Genomic DNA, 18,760 nt, shown 5'->3' with positions numbered 1-18,760 from the left:
AGGATTGGTCTGACATATGTGGTAAATAATGTTCTGAAAGATTCCTTACACAAGTTTCTAAAGGCCGTTCTTATATTAGCCAACCTGGCATATGCTGCTGCTGTTATCCTCTTGATATGAGCTTCAGGGGACAGGTCTGGCGTGATATCAACCCCCAGGTCTTTCTCTCTCTTTCTGACTCTTGAAGTATTTCATCTCCCAAGTGATACTTTGTATCTGGTCTCCTGCTTCCTACCCCTATCTTCATTACATTACATTTGCTTGAATTAAACTCTAACAGCCATTTGTTCGACCATTCCTGCAGCTTGTCCAGGTCTTCTTGAAGCCTCAAGCTGTCCTCCTCTGTCTTAATCCTTCTCATAATTTTGGCGTCGTCAGCAAACATTGAGAGGAATGAGTCTATACTCTCTGGGAGATCATTTACGTATATCAGAAACAGGATAGGTCCAAGTATGTATGTATGTATGTATGTATGTATGTATGTATGTATGTATGTATGTATGTATGTATGTATGTATGTGTGACTGTTGATTTAGAAACAAGTTATCTGTAGATTGGTGTTAGCTTTGTGTAGCAAGATTGGGATTTTCGAGGTCTTGGAATGATTAACCTATGAATATACTGGCTAGGATTGAGCTGAGTTGGTAGATGGATGAATTACAGTAAGACATTTTGGCAGCTATTTGATGGATGTGAGGACAGCTGACCTGCTATGCTGCCAGACGTACGATTCAGATGAATTTGGGTACGACATTTAGGTAGCTATTTTAGTTTTGAATTTATCACTGTATAATGAATGATTAAAGTTGCGGGCGACTAAAATGTATATTCTTATGTCTATGAAGAAGTTAGGTTAGGTTGGGGATGGATAGTTTAGCCATTTTTTTAATAATAACATTTAATATACTACATAAATAAGTAGGATGCCAAGGCCTCATTGCGCATCTTGTGACGTCACTCACAGTTGAAAAGTCAGGTCGCTGTAAACCTGTCGCACATCTATGTGTTAATGAGAGACAATAGTTCTTACAAGAACGGCTTTTGTGATGTCATGCATCGCTAAGACAATGGATCTTATCACCGTAGAATAATTGGTTTTTGTTTGTTTCTTATAGCTTAGGTTAGGTTAGGTTAGGTTAGGTTAGGATGGTTTGGTAAGGTCGATGAATTGAATAACAAAAAAATATGCGCAATGAGCGAAAATACGAGTGGACACAAGGCATCATGATGTAGCCGGTGATGACACAGCGAACAGTTGAGCTATTGAGAGATTAAAGGTATGTGCTAATGAGTGGCTGGGTCCCTCCTTGGAACTGCTAGTGTCATGGGAGACTAAAAGCAATGTAGCCTATTGGTGGATCAAACCGCATTGGGTATGATGACGTGTTGAGAACATCAGAATGAAGGTAACTGCAGAAGACCTATTTTTGAACATACGAAGCAGTTTCTACTCAATCTAGTTCATATATATGTACACTGTATGAGTATTTAGATTGGATATATGATGGAGTGAGGTGTTTTTTTGAGGATTAATGAGACATACATGAGATTAGCAGGTGTGCATACATGGGTGTTGAGGAATAAATGAAAATGTCTGAGTGATTTTGTAGTTTGTTTTGGGAAAATTATATAATAACATATATTTTCATGCACTTAGAAACTTCAACAGGGAGTCAGTAGTGTTCCTATGCCTGATTTTTTATGTTATTTTAACACTGTCGCATGTGAGATGCATATTAGTTCTTGCTCTGTGTTGCTCCCCTTCTTTCATACGAATGGGTAGGGGATTTCAACCATTCCTATGCTCAACAAACGATCCTTGAAGAAAGATTGGCAAAGCTTAAATTACATTCTCTAGAAAGGCAAAGAATTATGGGGTGACATGATAGAGGTGTGCAAGTGGATGATTGGACATAACAAACGGGATTATCAATAGACTATTAAAAGTATAAACACGAGACAGAACACGAAAACAATGGGCATAAATTGGATAAGTTTAGATTTAGAAAAAGACCTCTGTAAATACTGGTTTGGTAACAAAGCGTGAACGCTGACCAAAGTGAGATACATGTTAGTTCATACTCTGCTCCCCTTATTTCATACGAATGGGAGATAGTGGATTTCATCCATTCCCATGTTCAATAAACGATCTTTTGGTTGATCTCTATACATATAACAGCTTCCAGATACGTAATTAATCGGTCAATTAGCCTAACGTCTATTGTGGGAAAGTTACTTGAATCGATAATTGCAAATACAATTCGTCTTCATCTTGAAAAACATAAATAAATAAATGAGTCGCAACATGGTTTTACAAATGGCCGTTCATGTTTAACAAATTTGCTATCTTATTATTCCAGCATAGTTGAGGCAGTTGATAGTGGTAAGTATTGAGATGTTGTGTACCTTGACTTTAGAAAAGCTTTTGATACAGTGCCACATGAAAGACTGGTTAAAAAGATAGAGGCTCATGGTATTGGGGGTGCTATATTAAGTTGGATTAGGGCATGGCTATTCCAAAGGAAACAGAAAGTTAGTATAAATGGGATTAAGTCAGAGTGGGATAATGTTGTAAGTGAAGTGCCTCAAGGCTCTGTCCTGGGACCTCTGTTGTTTATAATATAATATATATAAATGATTTAGATTCAGGTTTGAGTAGCAACATTTGCAAATTTGCCGATGATACAAAACTCGGTATGTCAATTAACACGGAAGAAGACTCACTATCACTTCATGTTGATCTAAATAGGGTTTTGAGATGGTCAATAGATTGGCAGATGCAGTTTAAAGCTGATAAATGTAAAGTTTTGAGGCTAGGTAATGATGAAAGAGTTACAAGATACGGGCTAGATGGCGTTGAGATTGCGAAGTTGGATTGCAAAAGGAATCTGAGAGTTATGATTAGTAAGAATTTAAAACCAAAGGATCAATGCATGAATGTTCGTAATAAGGCAAATAGGACACTGGAATTTATTAATCGAAGGGTTAGTAACAAGACACCTGGTGTTGTTCTTCAGCTATATCTTATTCTGGTAAGGCCCCATTTAGATTATGCAGTTCAGTTTTGATCGCCGTACTATGGAATGGATATAAATTCACTTGAACGTGTCCAGTGTAGATGGACACAGTTAATTCTCCAAATTAGAAGTCTTTCATATGAAGAAAGATTAACAAAGCTTAAATTGCATTCACTGGAAAGGCGAAGAGTTAGGGGTGACCTGATAGAGTTTTACAAGTGCATGAATGGACATAACAAAGGGGATATTAATAGGGTATTAAAAGTATCAACACATGACAGAACACAAAACAATGGGTATAAATTGGATAAGTATAGATTTAGGAAAAACTTGGATAAGTTCGGTAACAGGGTTGTTGATTTGTGGAACCAATTACCGTGTAACGTGGTGGAGGTGGGGTTCTTCAATTGTTTCAAGCGAGGGTTGGACAAGTATATGAGTGGGATTGAGTGGTTATAAATAGGAGCTGCCTCGTATGGGCCTTCTGCAGTTACCTTTATTCTTATGTTCTTATGTAAGGGGGATAAATAGGTCCTTCTGAATATTAATGAAGTGTTATTATTGAAAGGGGATATTAATAGAGAATAGACCTACTGCAGTTCATCTAATAATGCTAATTGATGCTTTGGTTAACATAGATTGGAAGTAAATAGGAGATCCTGCAAAAGGCCTTCTGCAATTTCATTTCTTATGTTCAATATACGATCTTATCTATAAAATGAACTTTGAAAATGGGAAACATTAAGGAAATGGGTTTGTATATCCTATTACAGAAAAATGACTTATTCAGGTGAGATGAAGATTGACTGACGTCATTGACTATTAGCGATGTCTGTGTAGGGTCACCGAGGTAACGAAATTTAAGTACGACAGAAGGCGGCCTTTTAATCCCCTTGACATAAATATCGAAAATGGGAATAAATATTTCATATCAGAAAACGGTCTTATACAGGAAGATGAAGATTGCCTTACGTCACTGACCAGTAGTGATGTTTGTGCATGATCACCGGGGTAGTGCATGATCACCGGGGTAGTGCATGATCACCGGGGTAGTGCATGATCACCGGGGTAGTGCATGATCACCGGGGTAGTGCATGATCACCGGGGTAGTGCATGATCACCGGGGTAGTGCAAAACACACAAGATAGGGGCCGACCTTTTAATCCCCTTAAACATAATTTTCATGGACTAAGAGGATAGAAAGGAGCTGTTTGATTCCCCCTTTCAGCAAAATTATATATGACGGAAGGGAGTGCTTGATAACTGATATGAAAATATGAAAACATCCCATGGGCCAATGCCCGGCAGGGGGAAAAAAATCGAGAACACCACTGTGCCAATGACCGTACATCGGAAAAAATTTAACCCCCCTCCTGCGCCAGTGACCGTGCATCGGAAAAAGCAAAGCGCACGGTCATTGGGGCCATTTCAACTACTGGTGTGTCTAGGGTGAGGTGTGTCTTGGGGGCGAGGCTTGTCTAGGGTGAGGTGTGTCTTGGGGGCGAGGCTTGTCTAGGGTGAGGTGTGTCTTGGGGCGATGTGTGTCTTGGGGGCGAGGCTTGTCTAGGGTAAGGTGTCTTGGGGCGAGGCTTGTCTAGGGTGAGGTGTGTCTTGGGGCGATGTGTGTCTTGGGGGCGAGGCTTGTCTAGGGTAAGGTGTCTTGGGGCGAGGCTTGTCTAGGGTGAGGTGTGTCTAGGATGAGATGTGTCTTGGGGCGAGGCTTGTCTAGGCTGAGGTGTGTCTTGGGGTGAGGCTTGTCTAGGGTGAGGTGTTTCTTAGGGCCAGGCTTGTCTAGGGTGAGGTGTGTCTTGGGACGAGGCGTGTCAAGGGTGAGGCGTGTCTAGGGGTGGAGTGTGTCTTGGGGCCAGACGTGTCTAGGGTGAGGTGTGTCATGAAGCGAGGCGTGTCCAGGGTGTGGTGTGTCTTGGGAAGAGACTTGTCTAGGGTGAGGTGTGTCTTGGAGCGAGGCGTGTCTAGGGTGAGGTGTGTCTCGGGGCGAGGCATGTCTAGGGTGAGATGTGTCTTGGGGCGAGGGGTGTCTAGGGTGAGGTGTGTCTTGGGGCGAGGAGTGTCTAGGGTGAAGTGTGTCTCGGGGCGAGGCATGTCTAGGGTGAGATGTGTCTTGGGGCGAGGCGTGTCTAGGGTGAGGTGTGTCTTGGGGCGAGGGGTGTCTAGGGTGAGGTGTGTCTTGGGGCGAGGAGTGTCTAGGGTGAGGTGTGTCTTGGGGCGAGGCTTGTCTAGGGTGAGGTGTGTCTTGGGGCGAGACGTGTCTAGGGTGAGTCGTGTCAAGGGTGAGGTGTGTCTTGGGGCGAGGTTTGTCTAGGGTGAGGTGTGAGTGTTTCGACTTTATCCCTAAACTTACGCTGACGTTAAGCGAATAAACAGCTCCTGATGCGAACATTTAATTATAGTGAATTTAACTTTTTATTGTTATTAACATCTTTACTGATAAAATTAATTACAATTTTACCTAATCTGAGGAATTCAATTAAGTGTTATTAATGTGAGGATAATGCTGGTATTCACTGTCACGCAGGACAGAGGGTCATACACAAGACAATAGGTCTAAACTGTAGGCTGAAGCACATATATATCATGGTTACAATCAATGTTTTAATGTATGGATATGTGAAAACAACTTTCTATTGTGCACTGCCACACAAGGGCAGGGATGGGTTCATAAGTGATGCAGCTTAGAAGTAATATAAATAAAAATTGTTCTTCATTCTTCAAAATGGACAAGCAAATTTTGGATAAATTGTTAGGATTTCGTCCAGAACACCTGAGTCAATAAAATAGTTTGAATTTAACTGACGATGAAAATGCTGTTCGTTATGGTCATTTGCCTGTAAGGTTGACCTTCCTGCTGCAGGTGGCGACGAAGGGGTACGTGGGTCTCGGGTTCTCCCCCAACGGTGGGATGAAGGGCGCCGACATGGTGCTGGGCTGGGTGGACGACTCCGGGAAGGTCTTCCTGCAGGTGAGTGTGGCCAGAGAGTCTGTGGTATTGTCTGCGTAGAGAGACATGTTGTGTCAGTACTTGATGCTCTGTACAACTTTAGCCAATAAATATTATTTCGTCATGTGAGTTTTGCAAGCTATTGTCTCCACATGAATGGTTCATGCATCAGCTAGGGGGTAAGTAAAATCTCAGTAATTATGATTAAATTGCAGAAGGAATCCTTACCATATGAAACAAGATGCACTCCTGAATGTCTAGTTTTGGTTGATTACACATTAACTAAGCAGCAGTTCGGGGTTGGTGACCATTAGGAGAACAGCTTCATTGTGCCGCTAGCGTCTACTGTATGGGCGTCTACTGTATGGACGTCTACTGTATGGACGTCTACTGTATGGGCGTCTACTGTATGGGCGTCACTTGTATGGGCCTCTACTGTATGGACGTCTACTGTATGGACGTCTACTGTATGGGCGTCTACTGTATGGGCGTCTACTGTATGGACGTCTACTGTATGGGCGTCTACTGTATGGGCGTCACCTGTATGGGCCTCTACTGTATGGACGTCTACTGTATGGACGTCTACTGTATGGGCGTCTACTGTATGGGCGTCTACTGTATGGGCGTCACCTGTATGGGCCTCTACTGTATGGGCCTCTACTGTATGGGCCTCTACTGTATGGGCCTCTACTGTATGGGCGTCTACTGTTTCCACGTCCGAGTCAATGGAGATCAAGATAGCTGATGCTTCTCTTCTCAGCCCATAGGCCGCTCCTGCCTCTGACCAACAAACGCCTATGAGGACAGTGTCAAACCTCCGGAAATCGTATAGTAACAGCAAGTAGCAGTTACGTGTCTGTGTTGAAATTGCCGGATTCGAACTACTAACCTGCACAACTCGTCCTCAGACCAAGTCCATTCCATCAGCGGTCGACCCCAAAGACCTATTCATCCACTTTAACATGCTGTTCATTCAAAATACGAATTTTCTGATATATAAATTTATAGTGTTAAACATTCGGATACTGTGTATATTTAGGCATTGGTTACATTAGACTAGGTGTTTAGGTTCTGTTGGTGATTTTTGTTATTTTGTAGTATGTGGGTGTAGCATTTACAGAGTTGTGGTATGAACAAAAGTCGTCAGGGAGCAACTCGTCCTCACACTACAGCCCGTCCTCCAAACAAAGACCTAAAGTGATTCCATGCACCAGCCAAACCCCCTGTTTATGAATGAAAAACGGTTTACACACGACTCACAACAGATTTCGTTCGAACACTTCCGGAGCAAGTTCTTCACTGTCGAATTTTGTTCCAATCACAATGCTATAAATGCTTCACCCACGTACTACAAATATAAATAATCGCTAACAAAACCTAAACACCTAACCTAACCTAACCTAACCTAACCTAACCTATGCCTATATATGCACAATATAAAAGGGAAACACACAAAACACATTACAGTAGCCTATCCATGACAGACAGAAACAAAACAACACAAATAATCCGGAGAAAGCAAAACATAAAAATACAATACAGAAACCCAAAGTACACCACCATAAGCCTGAAGGACCTACAGCAGACATAACAAGCAGGAGGCAAGAGCAAACAATGCCACGCCTACCCATAGTTCTCTGGAACTCCGCCACCGGAAACTGGAGGCAATACCCCTCCCAAATAAGCATCGTAGCAGGATGAACAGGTGCACGAGGACGCTCCATCATATCTGGAATCCCGGACATAAAAACATGGGCACTAGGCACCCAAGCAATACATGGGCACACAGGGATCGTCAACTTCCGCTCCCACTTTGAGGGCGCATTGCGAGCACAAATACCTCTGAAAACAGCAGCACAAATAGTCTGAGGGTCCAGGTCAACATCGCCAGACACAGCCGCAGTGAAATCTTCTCATGAAAGAGATTCAATTGAGAAATAACAGCCACCGAGCAGGCAGCAGCAAGGTGACCCGAGAAACCACAGCGAAAAGACGTGCGAGGCTGACAAGCATAGTATATCCGGATGTAATACCCCCATGAGCTGCACCGAGGATGGAATATCCGACCGCAGCTGCATCCCTAGAGTGTGGATACTAGTTCGGACGCCCTTAAGCTTCCCTGGAGGAAACCATATTGAGCCTCACACTCAAGACAGCACCAAACTGCCCAAAGTAACGCCGCAGCAGCTCCTCCGGGAATTCAAGGGGCGTACCATGCATGCTGACAAAGGTGAGGGCGCCATTGCGGTCAGAGATGAGCACCATACCGGCAGCGTCCGGCAGGGGCAAAAACCGCCCCGTGTAACGGCGTAGAAATTCCCTGTAGTCGACCTTGTGCGCATACTTCACAATAGCCCGATGTGATGACACCAATTCCACACCATAGATCGCCGCCAAGGAAACACGCAGCATTTCACACATTACTAACTCCACGGCTGGATAGACGGCCCGTCCACTAAATTCCAGGCCCACCGAATGAGCCCACAAAAAGGGGAAAGAGGGCCCCTCATCACACAAACCACGTCAACGAAAAGACAAGCGTCCACCAACCACCACGCACGCTAGGCAACTATTGGAGTACAGGCGAGCACCTCCTCACCCCTTGCCGGCTGGCGGAGAACCCAACGCGAATATATAATAACATTTTGAGGTTAAGCCTAACAGAAAACAATGAACCTAGTAAAATAAATGGCCAATGTCAAAGCCTGAGTAACTTTATTGACTGAACGGTAGGATTATGTTAGCCTATATGGTGGAAAATCTTTATTAAATTAGCACACAGAAGGCACAATCACTTCTTCCAAAATCTCAACACATGTCACCACTGAAGCCTCCCAGAACATCAGTACGTTCTCCTGCACCATATAAATGACTCCATCCCCATTACATTGGACGATATATAACCACTTCTAGTGATTTCATATATAAACTGCTGCTCATATCATGTGTTGTTGGGACGCCAGAGGTGTAATCTGGCATGAGTTGCTGACGTGAGTCTTCCCATCACTGACCATTACACGGGGCCCAGTAATCTAGGACTTCATTGACATATCTTCTGGCAAAAGCCAATCTTGCTTCTCTATATTGCTTTAGAAGTTTACCGTTTTTGGCTGAAATCCGGTGATGGATGTCGGCTTCGTGAAGTCGGTTTCACACTGTGCGTCCAGATTGCTGTTGATTCCTGATGGCAACTGCATCATAAAGGGAGACTGACGGTTCAATTCAAGAATTCGCTGGTCTTATTCGGGAGAGGTCTTTCTTGGCCCACCAAACCGACGTCTGTCGTTCAAGTCCCCGAATTCTTCCCACCGCTGCTCTACAGTTAACACTTGGCTTTCTAATTGCGATACCACATCGTTTACCTCAACAGCCGAATGCCAATACGTAACATTATCATACGTTATATTGTATACATGAAAAGTCAATAAACTTATAAGCACATATGTAGGGCCATCATTCTTGGTCACAAATCTAAATATATTACATTTTATTCATTGCCTTATTATATTTTCCTTTACATGGCATAGATAATTATGTAAACAAGTGAGAAGTGGATTGACCAATGAGACTCGTCGTTACAAAGCACCTATTCATTCAAGTTCTAACCCACTACTACAACAACAAATGCGGTGTTGCCATTTTGCATGTTCTAAGGCACTGAGGGGTAAAGAAACAATTTTCCTTGACTGTACCTCATACATTTTTTAACACTGAGTGATGAACTTATCTGACGAAGGCTTCTTCATATTCACATTCACTTAAGTGTTACATGTGTTAACAGGATCGGCATTCTACCGGGTACGCAGTACCAATTATAGATGAGTCTCAGGATGTGGAGCTGCTGGGAGGGTACCAGAACGACACCCACACCGTGCTGAGGTTCTCACGACCCTGGAAGACTTGCGACCTTCAAGCAGACCTCCAGCTCTCCGTAAGTCGCCCTTTTCAATATCACAAATCACTCATCTCATTATATACATTCAGAAAATAATCTTACAAATGTCTCCTCTTGAACCTTCTTATATTTCGTTCTGGGCGTTAGTACAAATATCAGTATTAAAGTGAATATTAGAAGAACTTCTTGGCTATTGCTACTATGGACCGGCCACTTCTTATAAACAAGTGCAAGTGCTTATTAATCTAATACCCAAACGCCGAGTTTATGAATATAAACGCTTTATCTTTATTTATACATTACTCACAATTAATGATGTTCGAACATGTCTCGAGCAGTGCTTCGCTGACGTCTTCTAATCGAATCACACTTCTGTAAATACTTCACCTACATACTGCAAATAATTGTCAAAAGACAGCCATCCTCATAAACAAAGGCCAAAAGTGATTCCATGCACCTGCCACACCCCCTGTTTATGAATGAAAAACGGTTTACACACGACTCACAACCATTCCGTCCTCGACTCAAGTCCATTACATCCAATGGTCGACCCCACAGATGCATTCATAAATTTTTACATGCAATTCATTCAAAATGGGAATTTTCTCAAATATATATTAATATTTTAAGACATTAGCATATTGTGCATATTTAAGCATAGATTAGGTTAGGTTAGATGTTTAGGTTCTGTTGGCGATTATTTGTATTTGTAGTACGTGGGTGAAGCATTTACAGCATTCTGGTTCAAACAAAATTTGTCAGTGAAGCACTTGTTCCGGAATTGTTCGAACGTCATCAGTTATAAGTCAGCCCGTCCTCCAAACAAAGATCCAAAAGTGATTCCATGCACCCGCCAAACCCCCTGTTTATGAATGAAAAGCGGTTTACACACGACTCACAACTGCTGACGTTCGAACATATCCGGAATAAGTGTTTCACTGACGAATTTTGTTCGAATCACAACGCTATAAATGCTTCACCCACGTACTACAAATACAAATAATCGCCAACAGAACCTAAACACCTAACCTAACCTAACCTATGCCTATATATGCACAATATGCTAATATATTATAATATTAATTTATACTTGAGAAAATTCCCGTTCTGAATGAACAGCATATTAAAATTTATGAAGCGTCTGTGGGGTCGACCGCTGGATGTAATGGACTTGAGTCGAGGACGGGTTGTATAAGTCGTGTGTTAACCGTTTTTCATTCATAAACAAAATGGAGTTTGGCAGGTGCATGGAATTGACTTTGGATCTTTGTTTCAACCCGTCCTCGATTCAAGTCCATTACACCCAGCGGTCAACCCCACAGACGCATTCATAAATTTTAACATGCTGTTCATTCAAAACGGGAATTTTCTCAAGTATAAATTAATATTATAGTATATTAGCATATTGTGTATATATAGGCATAGGATAGGTTAGGTGTTTAGGTTCTGTTGGCGATTATTTGTATTTGTAGTACGTGGGTGAAGCATTTATAGCGTTGTGATTCGAACAAAATTCGTCAGTGAAGCACTTGTTCCGGAAGTGTTCGAACGTCAGCAGTTGTGAGTCGTGTGTAAACCGCTTTTCATTCATAAAGAGGGGGTTTGGCGGGTGCATGGAATCACTTTTGGATCTTTGTTTGGAGGACGGGCTGCTTTGTTTAGAGGACGGGCTGATACAACTGATGACGTTCGAACATTACCGGAACAAGTGCTTCGCTGACGAATTTTGTTCGAAACTTAATGATGTAAACACTTTACCCACGTACTAAAAATACAAATAATCATCAACCGAACCTAAATACCTAACCTAACCAAACCAGTGCCTAAATATGCACAGTATGCTAATATTTAACAATATTAATTTATATTTTAGAAAATTCCTATTTTGGGTGAACAGCATGTTAAAATTGATGATTAAAAAATCGAAAGGCGATTAAAATCGTCTTTGGGGTCGACCGCTTGATGGGATGGGCTTGGTCTTAGGATGGGTTGCAAGAAAACTTAAACACTTAACCAAACGTAATTTAGGTTTACTATATGCTAAATTTTAATATAGAATAATGCTAATTCATATATGAGATAGGCCGAATTGAATTCACAGTTAGTTAGTTTAGTTCATTTATTATGCACCCCATACTCATCTTGTGGGCGGTAGTGGAAAGGGTTACAGAGGCACATAATGGGCTCAGGGATTGAACCTCACAATGCATTTAGCTAAGCAAGTTACAATCTTGATGAGCTAGTTACAAAATTCAATATAAGTCGTCACATCAACAATGGGTTCGAGATCGACCTCAAGTACAGGTTCTAAATTAAGCAACTGACATGTGTGGAGAGCTAGTGTCACAATTGATATGTTTGTCCTGCACACCGCCCCCCATCCAGTGGGCAGTGGTGGATAGGTTACAATCACTCAGTTACTACCTACACAGTACATTGAAGTTGATGACTGTGCCTGGGGTGAGCGGCTGCATGGCAGAGCACAGCCTGAGGACAGGTACCTTCAGCCTGTGTGTGCTTCGCGTTGTAAAATACCATCTTGTCCTCAATTTTTTTATACCTATATATACAAAAGTTAAGAAATCAATTTGATAACTTACAAATTTAGTACAAAAAACCGACTCTTAACAAGAAAAAACATAAATCTTAAATGTAACATTTTAAATTATGGAAACCAAAATATATTCCAACCTAATCCAGTCTAGGCCTAATCTAGAATGACCAAGATCTGATCTAATCTAGTTTTACAGTAGGACTAAGCTAGTCCTAGAATAGTTGAAGTAGACTTTTGAACCTTGCCCATCCCTGCCCTTCCCTCAGGACGAGACAGTGAAGTTGATCTGGGCCATCGCCGCCAACGATCCCACGGACGAGATGACAATGAGGAAACACAGCGAGCGAGGGACGAAGAGCCTCTACCTGCAGTCTCCTGAGCTCGTCTTCCCCACCCCTGGAGGGGACGTGAAGGCCTGGGACCTCCTCTCTCCCAACGTAGGTATCTGCCAGCTCTTCATCTAAGATTAGATTCTCGTAAAAAAATGGACATAATTTTATCTCATTCTGTTTGAAAATGTCGAAGAATTTTTTAAGTCTATCTTTGACGTCCTCTCGTGATATGTGCTGGCTCTCAGCGTTCAAAGACTTTGCAAATAAAATACTTAATTTTATTATGTATTTTCCACAATAAAATTATATAAAAATAGTCAACCTGCCCAGCTGACCACTTTGACTGGTCGCTAGATCAACGGCCACTTTTCTTGCAGGGTTACCACTGGCTCCCCCGACAGTTCAAGTGGTTGGGCACCGTTCCTTCACTCCATCCTCATATCCCACTTCTGTGTCTGTCCTCATATCATTTCCCAGCTGAATATTGTCATGTTGGCTTAGGGCTTCTGAGACATAAATTACCCTTTATTGTCCCCTAAAGTATTTATTAATATATAAAAACTTGTTTTCATTAATTTTATATTTACACCGCTACTTCCTAATTTATCTTATGATAGCTGTCAGGATTTGTATTACCTAAGAAATTTAAAACGGCTTTATAAAGTAATTTTTAATGTGATTGTAATATTTCACTAGTTATACCCTTTACTACATCCACGTTTTTTTTATCTTTCCCAAATCATGTGTGAATTAGCTCACAAATAGCATATATTGTATATAATGTCATCCTCTTTCCACTGTTGATTGCTTCAAATATTTTGGAAAAGAATGAGTAAAGTTGTAAGGTATGATCAGTACCTAGTTAAGATACTTTTCATCAAAAGATAAATTGCTCCAGGTTAGTCTGCCGAACGACCTGAGGACCCTGTACTGGTGCAGTATGAACAAGATACCGCCCCTCACCTCCAAAACCCAGGCCATTGGGGTGAGTAGCTAGTCCGAGGTTCCCTCCTGGTGTATGGCTGACTCCAAGGCAACATGATGAAGAAATTCGAGTTATATTAAAAGTTGTCATCTCTTTGTAATCATCATATTTTCTTCATCAATGTTGAGTCAATACTGAGTTACCACTAATTAATGCTGAGTCAGGACCAAGTCAGTGTTGGGGCAACTCTTGAATATAATGATGCCATTTTTGCCATTGTCAATTGCTTCATATATGTTGGAAAAGAATAGGAGTAAATTTAAAGTAAAGCATAATGTAAAAAGAGATCAGCCCTTAGCAAAGCCATGTTTCATACAGACGTTTTCACAGTCTTTGCTTCCTTTATAATTTTATGCTACAATTTTTAGTTTTGACTGCATTCTTTACATATTATGCTATTCCTTATTAATGGATAATCATCCAACATCCCGACCTCTGAATTATTGACATAAATTCATAAGATCCTTACATCAATTTGCCTCAGTGGCCAGTGCTTTATATCAGTAGTCTACGTCTTGTCTCGATGGTCAGCGTTTTGCCACAGTAGTCAATGTCTTGTCTCTGTGATTAATATTTTGCTTCTATGGTCGATCTTTTCCCTCAGTGGTCACTGCCTTCACTAAGTGGTTAATGTCTTGCCTCAGTGGTCAGTGTTTTGCCTCAGTGGTCAGTGTTTTGCCTCAGTGATCAGTGCTTTGCATCAGTGTTTTGCCTCAGTGGTCAGTGCTTTGCATCAGTATTTTGCCTCAGTGGTCAGTGATTTGCCACAATGGCCAAAGTCTTGCCTTAATAATTAATATTTTGGATTAATGGTCAATGTTTTGCTACAGTGGTCAAAGTCTTGCCTTAATAATTAATATTTTGGATCAATGGTCAATGTTTTGTCTCAGTGGTCAAAGTCTTGCCTCAGTGGTTTATGGCTTGCCTCGATGATTAATGTCTTGCCTCAATGGTCAATGTTTTGCCTGCGTGGCTAATGTCTTGCTTAATAATCAATGTTTTGCCTCCGTGGTTAATGTCTTGCCTTATGGTCAACGTTATGCCTCAGCTGTAAGTTCTTGCCTTAATTGTCAGTTTCTTGCCTATGTGGTTAATGAGGAAACCAGTAGGAGCCACGAGGAGGATTCGAACCAGCACACTTGGTACTCCCAAACACACGCCCTAGACCACTACACCAAGACACAGCCATGGTACTATTCATGGCTCCTATTGATTTTCTCATCGATACATCACATTAATGTGATTTCATTTTGTGTGGGTGGTTAATGTTTTGCTTCTGGTTGAAGCCTTTCCTCAATGGTCAATGTCCACAGTCACAGCTCACATAAGGGGTGGGGGTATCTTTCAGTTTGTCCCATTGATCGAGGAGAAGAACATGCAGCACGTGCACCACATCCTGGTGTACGAATGCCACGTGCCTGACAGTGCCAGGCACTTCGAAAAGTGGCTGGGCATGCCGGGGCTCCAGTGCTACGGCCCCAACATGCCGGTGTCTTGGACCTACTGCTCCATCCCCGTCTTCGCCTGGGGCATCGGAGGGGAAGGTGAGTTACATCATGCGTCAACCCGTCATCTCAATACACCACATTTTATACGTCCTTAACGAATAAAATACGTTGTACTAGGGAAAGTTGGGGCTCACAAATATTCACATTAGTAGGTTAAAGGGCGCCTATAAGCAATCAATTTGGTTTTTCTCATCGATTGCTCGTAGGCGTGCTTTTTCCTCATGACCGTAAGAAACAATTGTTCATAGACTTAGCTACATTACCCTAAAACTCGGTGATTGTCGGCTTACGTCGACAAACATTTTCCCATAACCATGATTAATGATTGCTTGTGGGCCTTTTTGCCCTGTGACCATAAAAAAACGACTGCTTGCAGGCACAGCTACATTTTTCCATAGAGATCAAACGGCTCCCTTCTGTCGTCCTTAATTTTTTAGTATGTCTACAGCCAGTTTTAATCCTCCCAATAAAATTAAATCAGTCCATTTTCAATTATTTCATTTTTAATCATATATAATTTAATCCCATTTTCACTGATTTCATATATATACTCTCATTTCCAAACATTGCTTATTTCTGCCAAATTGCTAGTTAAAGATTACTAATTCAATATAAAAATTAATGCAGTATCACCTTATTCCCACCCATGTTGAGTCAATCATTAACTGCCATTAAGAAAGGAAATAAACTGCAAAATTTCTATACATAATCTTCACACCCTTGTATATGCCCAATTCTTTTTATAAAACTTATATGTTGTTTAATAACTACCTTATTGATATCCCCCTTATTATATCCACTTTTATCATGTCACCTATCTAGAGATGCAGAAAGCCTGAACTTATATGCAGATGAAAAGTCACAATAATGTGGCTGAAAAATGTTGACCAAACCACACACTAGAAATTGAAGAGCTGGACCATTATCAAGTCGATCATTATTACAATCGACTTAAAAATGGTCCAGGACGGACCGAGACGTCGTCATCTCTTCAATTTCTAGTGTGTGGTTTGGTCAAGTAAACTTATATATATTGCTTTAATATTAAATACCTTATTGATACCAACTTATTATACTCATTCATTCACTTGTACCCTTTTCTGTAGAATTCAATTAAAGATGGCATATTTGATCCAATTATTTTTAGTAACTACTTGAATTGTAAGAAATATTGTTAGTGTTCCAGCCAAAGATTGCATATTTATACCTAATGATTTTAGTGTATAGCTAAAGATCACTTATTGAACATAGGAATTAATGAAACGGTCTATTAATATCTCCTATCCATATCCACTTTAATCAAATTAAAGTAATTAACAGAGTTTGGACCGACAAGTGCATTACTCATTTGGCATTAAAACCTCCAAGCCAGTGAGATCATGACTCAAGCTAGTGAGATCATGACTCAATGCCGCATTGAAATCTCCAAGCTTGTCAGAGAACATATATATATATATATATATATATATATATATATATATATATGTCGTACCTAATAGCCAGAACGCACTTCTCAGCCTACTATTCAAGGCCCGATTTGCCTAATAAGCCAAGTTTTCATGAATTAATGTTTTTTCGTCTACCTAACCTACCTAACCTAACCTAACCTAGCTTTTTTTGGCTACCTAACCTAACCTTACCTATAAATATAGGTTAGGTTAGGTTAGGTAGGGTTGGTTAGGTTCGGTCATATATCTACGTTAATTTTAACTCCAATAAAAAAAATTGACCTCATACATAGAGAAAAGGGTTGCTTTATCATTTCATGAGAAAAAAATTATAGTAAATATATTAATTCAGGAAAACTTGGCTTATTAGGCAAATCGGGCCTTGAATAGTAGGCTGAGAAGTGAGTTCTGGCTACTAGGTACGACATATATATATATATATATATATATATATATATATATATATATATATATATATATATATATATATATATGTATATGTATATGTATATGTATATATATATATATATATATATGTATATATATATATATATATATATATATATATGTATATATATATATATATATATATATATATGTCGTACCTAATAGCCAGAACGCACTTCTCAGCCTACTATTCAAGGCCCGATTTGCCTAATAAGCCAAGTTTTCATGAATTAATGTTTTTTCGTCTACCTAACCTACCTAACCTAACCTAACCTAGCTTTTTTTGGCTACCTAACCTAACCTTACCTATAAATATAGGTTAGGTTAGGTTAGGTAGGGTTGGTTAGGTTCGGTCATATATCTACGTTAATTTTAACTCCAATAAAAAAAATTGACCTCATAAATAGAGAAAAGGGTTGCTTTATCATTTCATAAGAAAAAAATTATAGTAAATATATTAATTCAGGAAAACTTGGCTTATTAGGCAAATCGGGCCTTGAATAGTAGGCTGAGAAGTGAGTTCTGGCTACTAGGTACGACATATATATATATATATATATATATATATATATATATATATATATATATATATGTCGTACCTAGTAGCCAGAACTCACTTTTCAGCCTACAATGCAAGGCCCGATTTGCCTAATAAGCCAAGTTTTCATGAATTAATATATTTTCTCTAATTTTTTTCTTATGAAATGATAAAGCAACCCATATCATTACGTAAGAGGTCAATTTTTTTTTATTGGAGTTAAAATTAACGTAGATATATGACCGAACCTAACCAACCCTACCTAACCTAACCTAACCTATCTTTATAGGTTAGGTTTGGTTAGGTAGCCGAAAAAGTTAGGTTAGGTTAGGTTAGGTAGGTTAGGTAGTCGAAAAGCAATTAATTCATGAAAACTTGGCTTATTAAGCAAATCGGGCCTTGCATTGTAGGCTGAAAAGTGAGTTCTGGCTACTAGGTACGACATATATATATATATATATATATATATATATATATATATATATATATATATATATATATATATATATATATATATATATATATATATATATATATATATATATATATATATACAATGAAGGTGAAAAACATGGGGGGATACATAAGGGATAAACATAGGGGCTGCAGAAGGCTTATTGGCCCATACGAGGCATCTCCTATCTAAACACAAAGATTAATCCAGTGTAATTGGCCTGTTATGTGGGACATTGTCTTCTGTGTTGGACATTGTCTTCTGTTCATATATATATATATGTCGTACCTAATAGCCAGAACGCACTTCTCAGCCTACTATTCAAGGCCCGATTTGCCTAATAAGCCAAGTTTTCATGAATTAATGTTTTTTCGTCTACCTAACCTAGCTAACCTAACCTAACCTAGCTTTTTTTGGCTACCTAACCTAACCTTACCGATAAATATAGGTTAGGTTAGGTTAGGTAGGGTTGGTTAGGTTCGGTCATATATCTACGTTAATTTTAACTCCAATAAAAAAAAAATGACCTCATACATAGAGAAAAGGGTTGCTTTATCATTTCATAAGAAAAAAAATATAGTAAATATATTAATTCAGGAAAACTTGGCTTATTAGGCAAATCG

The 18,760-nt window shown here is 40.1% G+C and overlaps 1 protein-coding gene across 7 annotated transcripts in view; it reads left to right on the top strand.

Moving 5' to 3' along the window:
* The window catches only part of LOC123769309 (MOXD1 homolog 1-like), a 103,842-nt gene that overhangs the window by 7,993 nt on the left and 77,089 nt on the right, over positions 1-18,760 (top strand). For all 7 annotated transcript variants that reach the window (XR_011223840.1, XM_069309828.1, XM_069309827.1 and 4 more), the window contains exons 3-7: positions 5,890-5,997; positions 9,758-9,907; positions 12,692-12,862; positions 13,656-13,742; positions 15,091-15,286. Coding sequence is in view for 6 of the 7 variants with exons in the window: in XM_069309828.1 (XP_069165929.1) it covers positions 5,890-5,997; positions 9,758-9,907; positions 12,692-12,862; positions 13,656-13,742; positions 15,091-15,286 (712 nt within the window). In the remaining variant the exon portion in view is untranslated. The remainder of the gene's footprint in view (positions 1-5,889; positions 5,998-9,757; positions 9,908-12,691; positions 12,863-13,655; positions 13,743-15,090; positions 15,287-18,760) is intronic.

The sequence above is a fragment of the Procambarus clarkii genome, chromosome 66 (genome assembly GCF_040958095.1).
Source record: "Procambarus clarkii isolate CNS0578487 chromosome 66, FALCON_Pclarkii_2.0, whole genome shotgun sequence".
NCBI classification, from domain to species: domain Eukaryota; kingdom Metazoa; phylum Arthropoda; class Malacostraca; order Decapoda; family Cambaridae; genus Procambarus; species Procambarus clarkii.
This window is presented reverse-complemented; position numbering and strand designations above follow the sequence as displayed.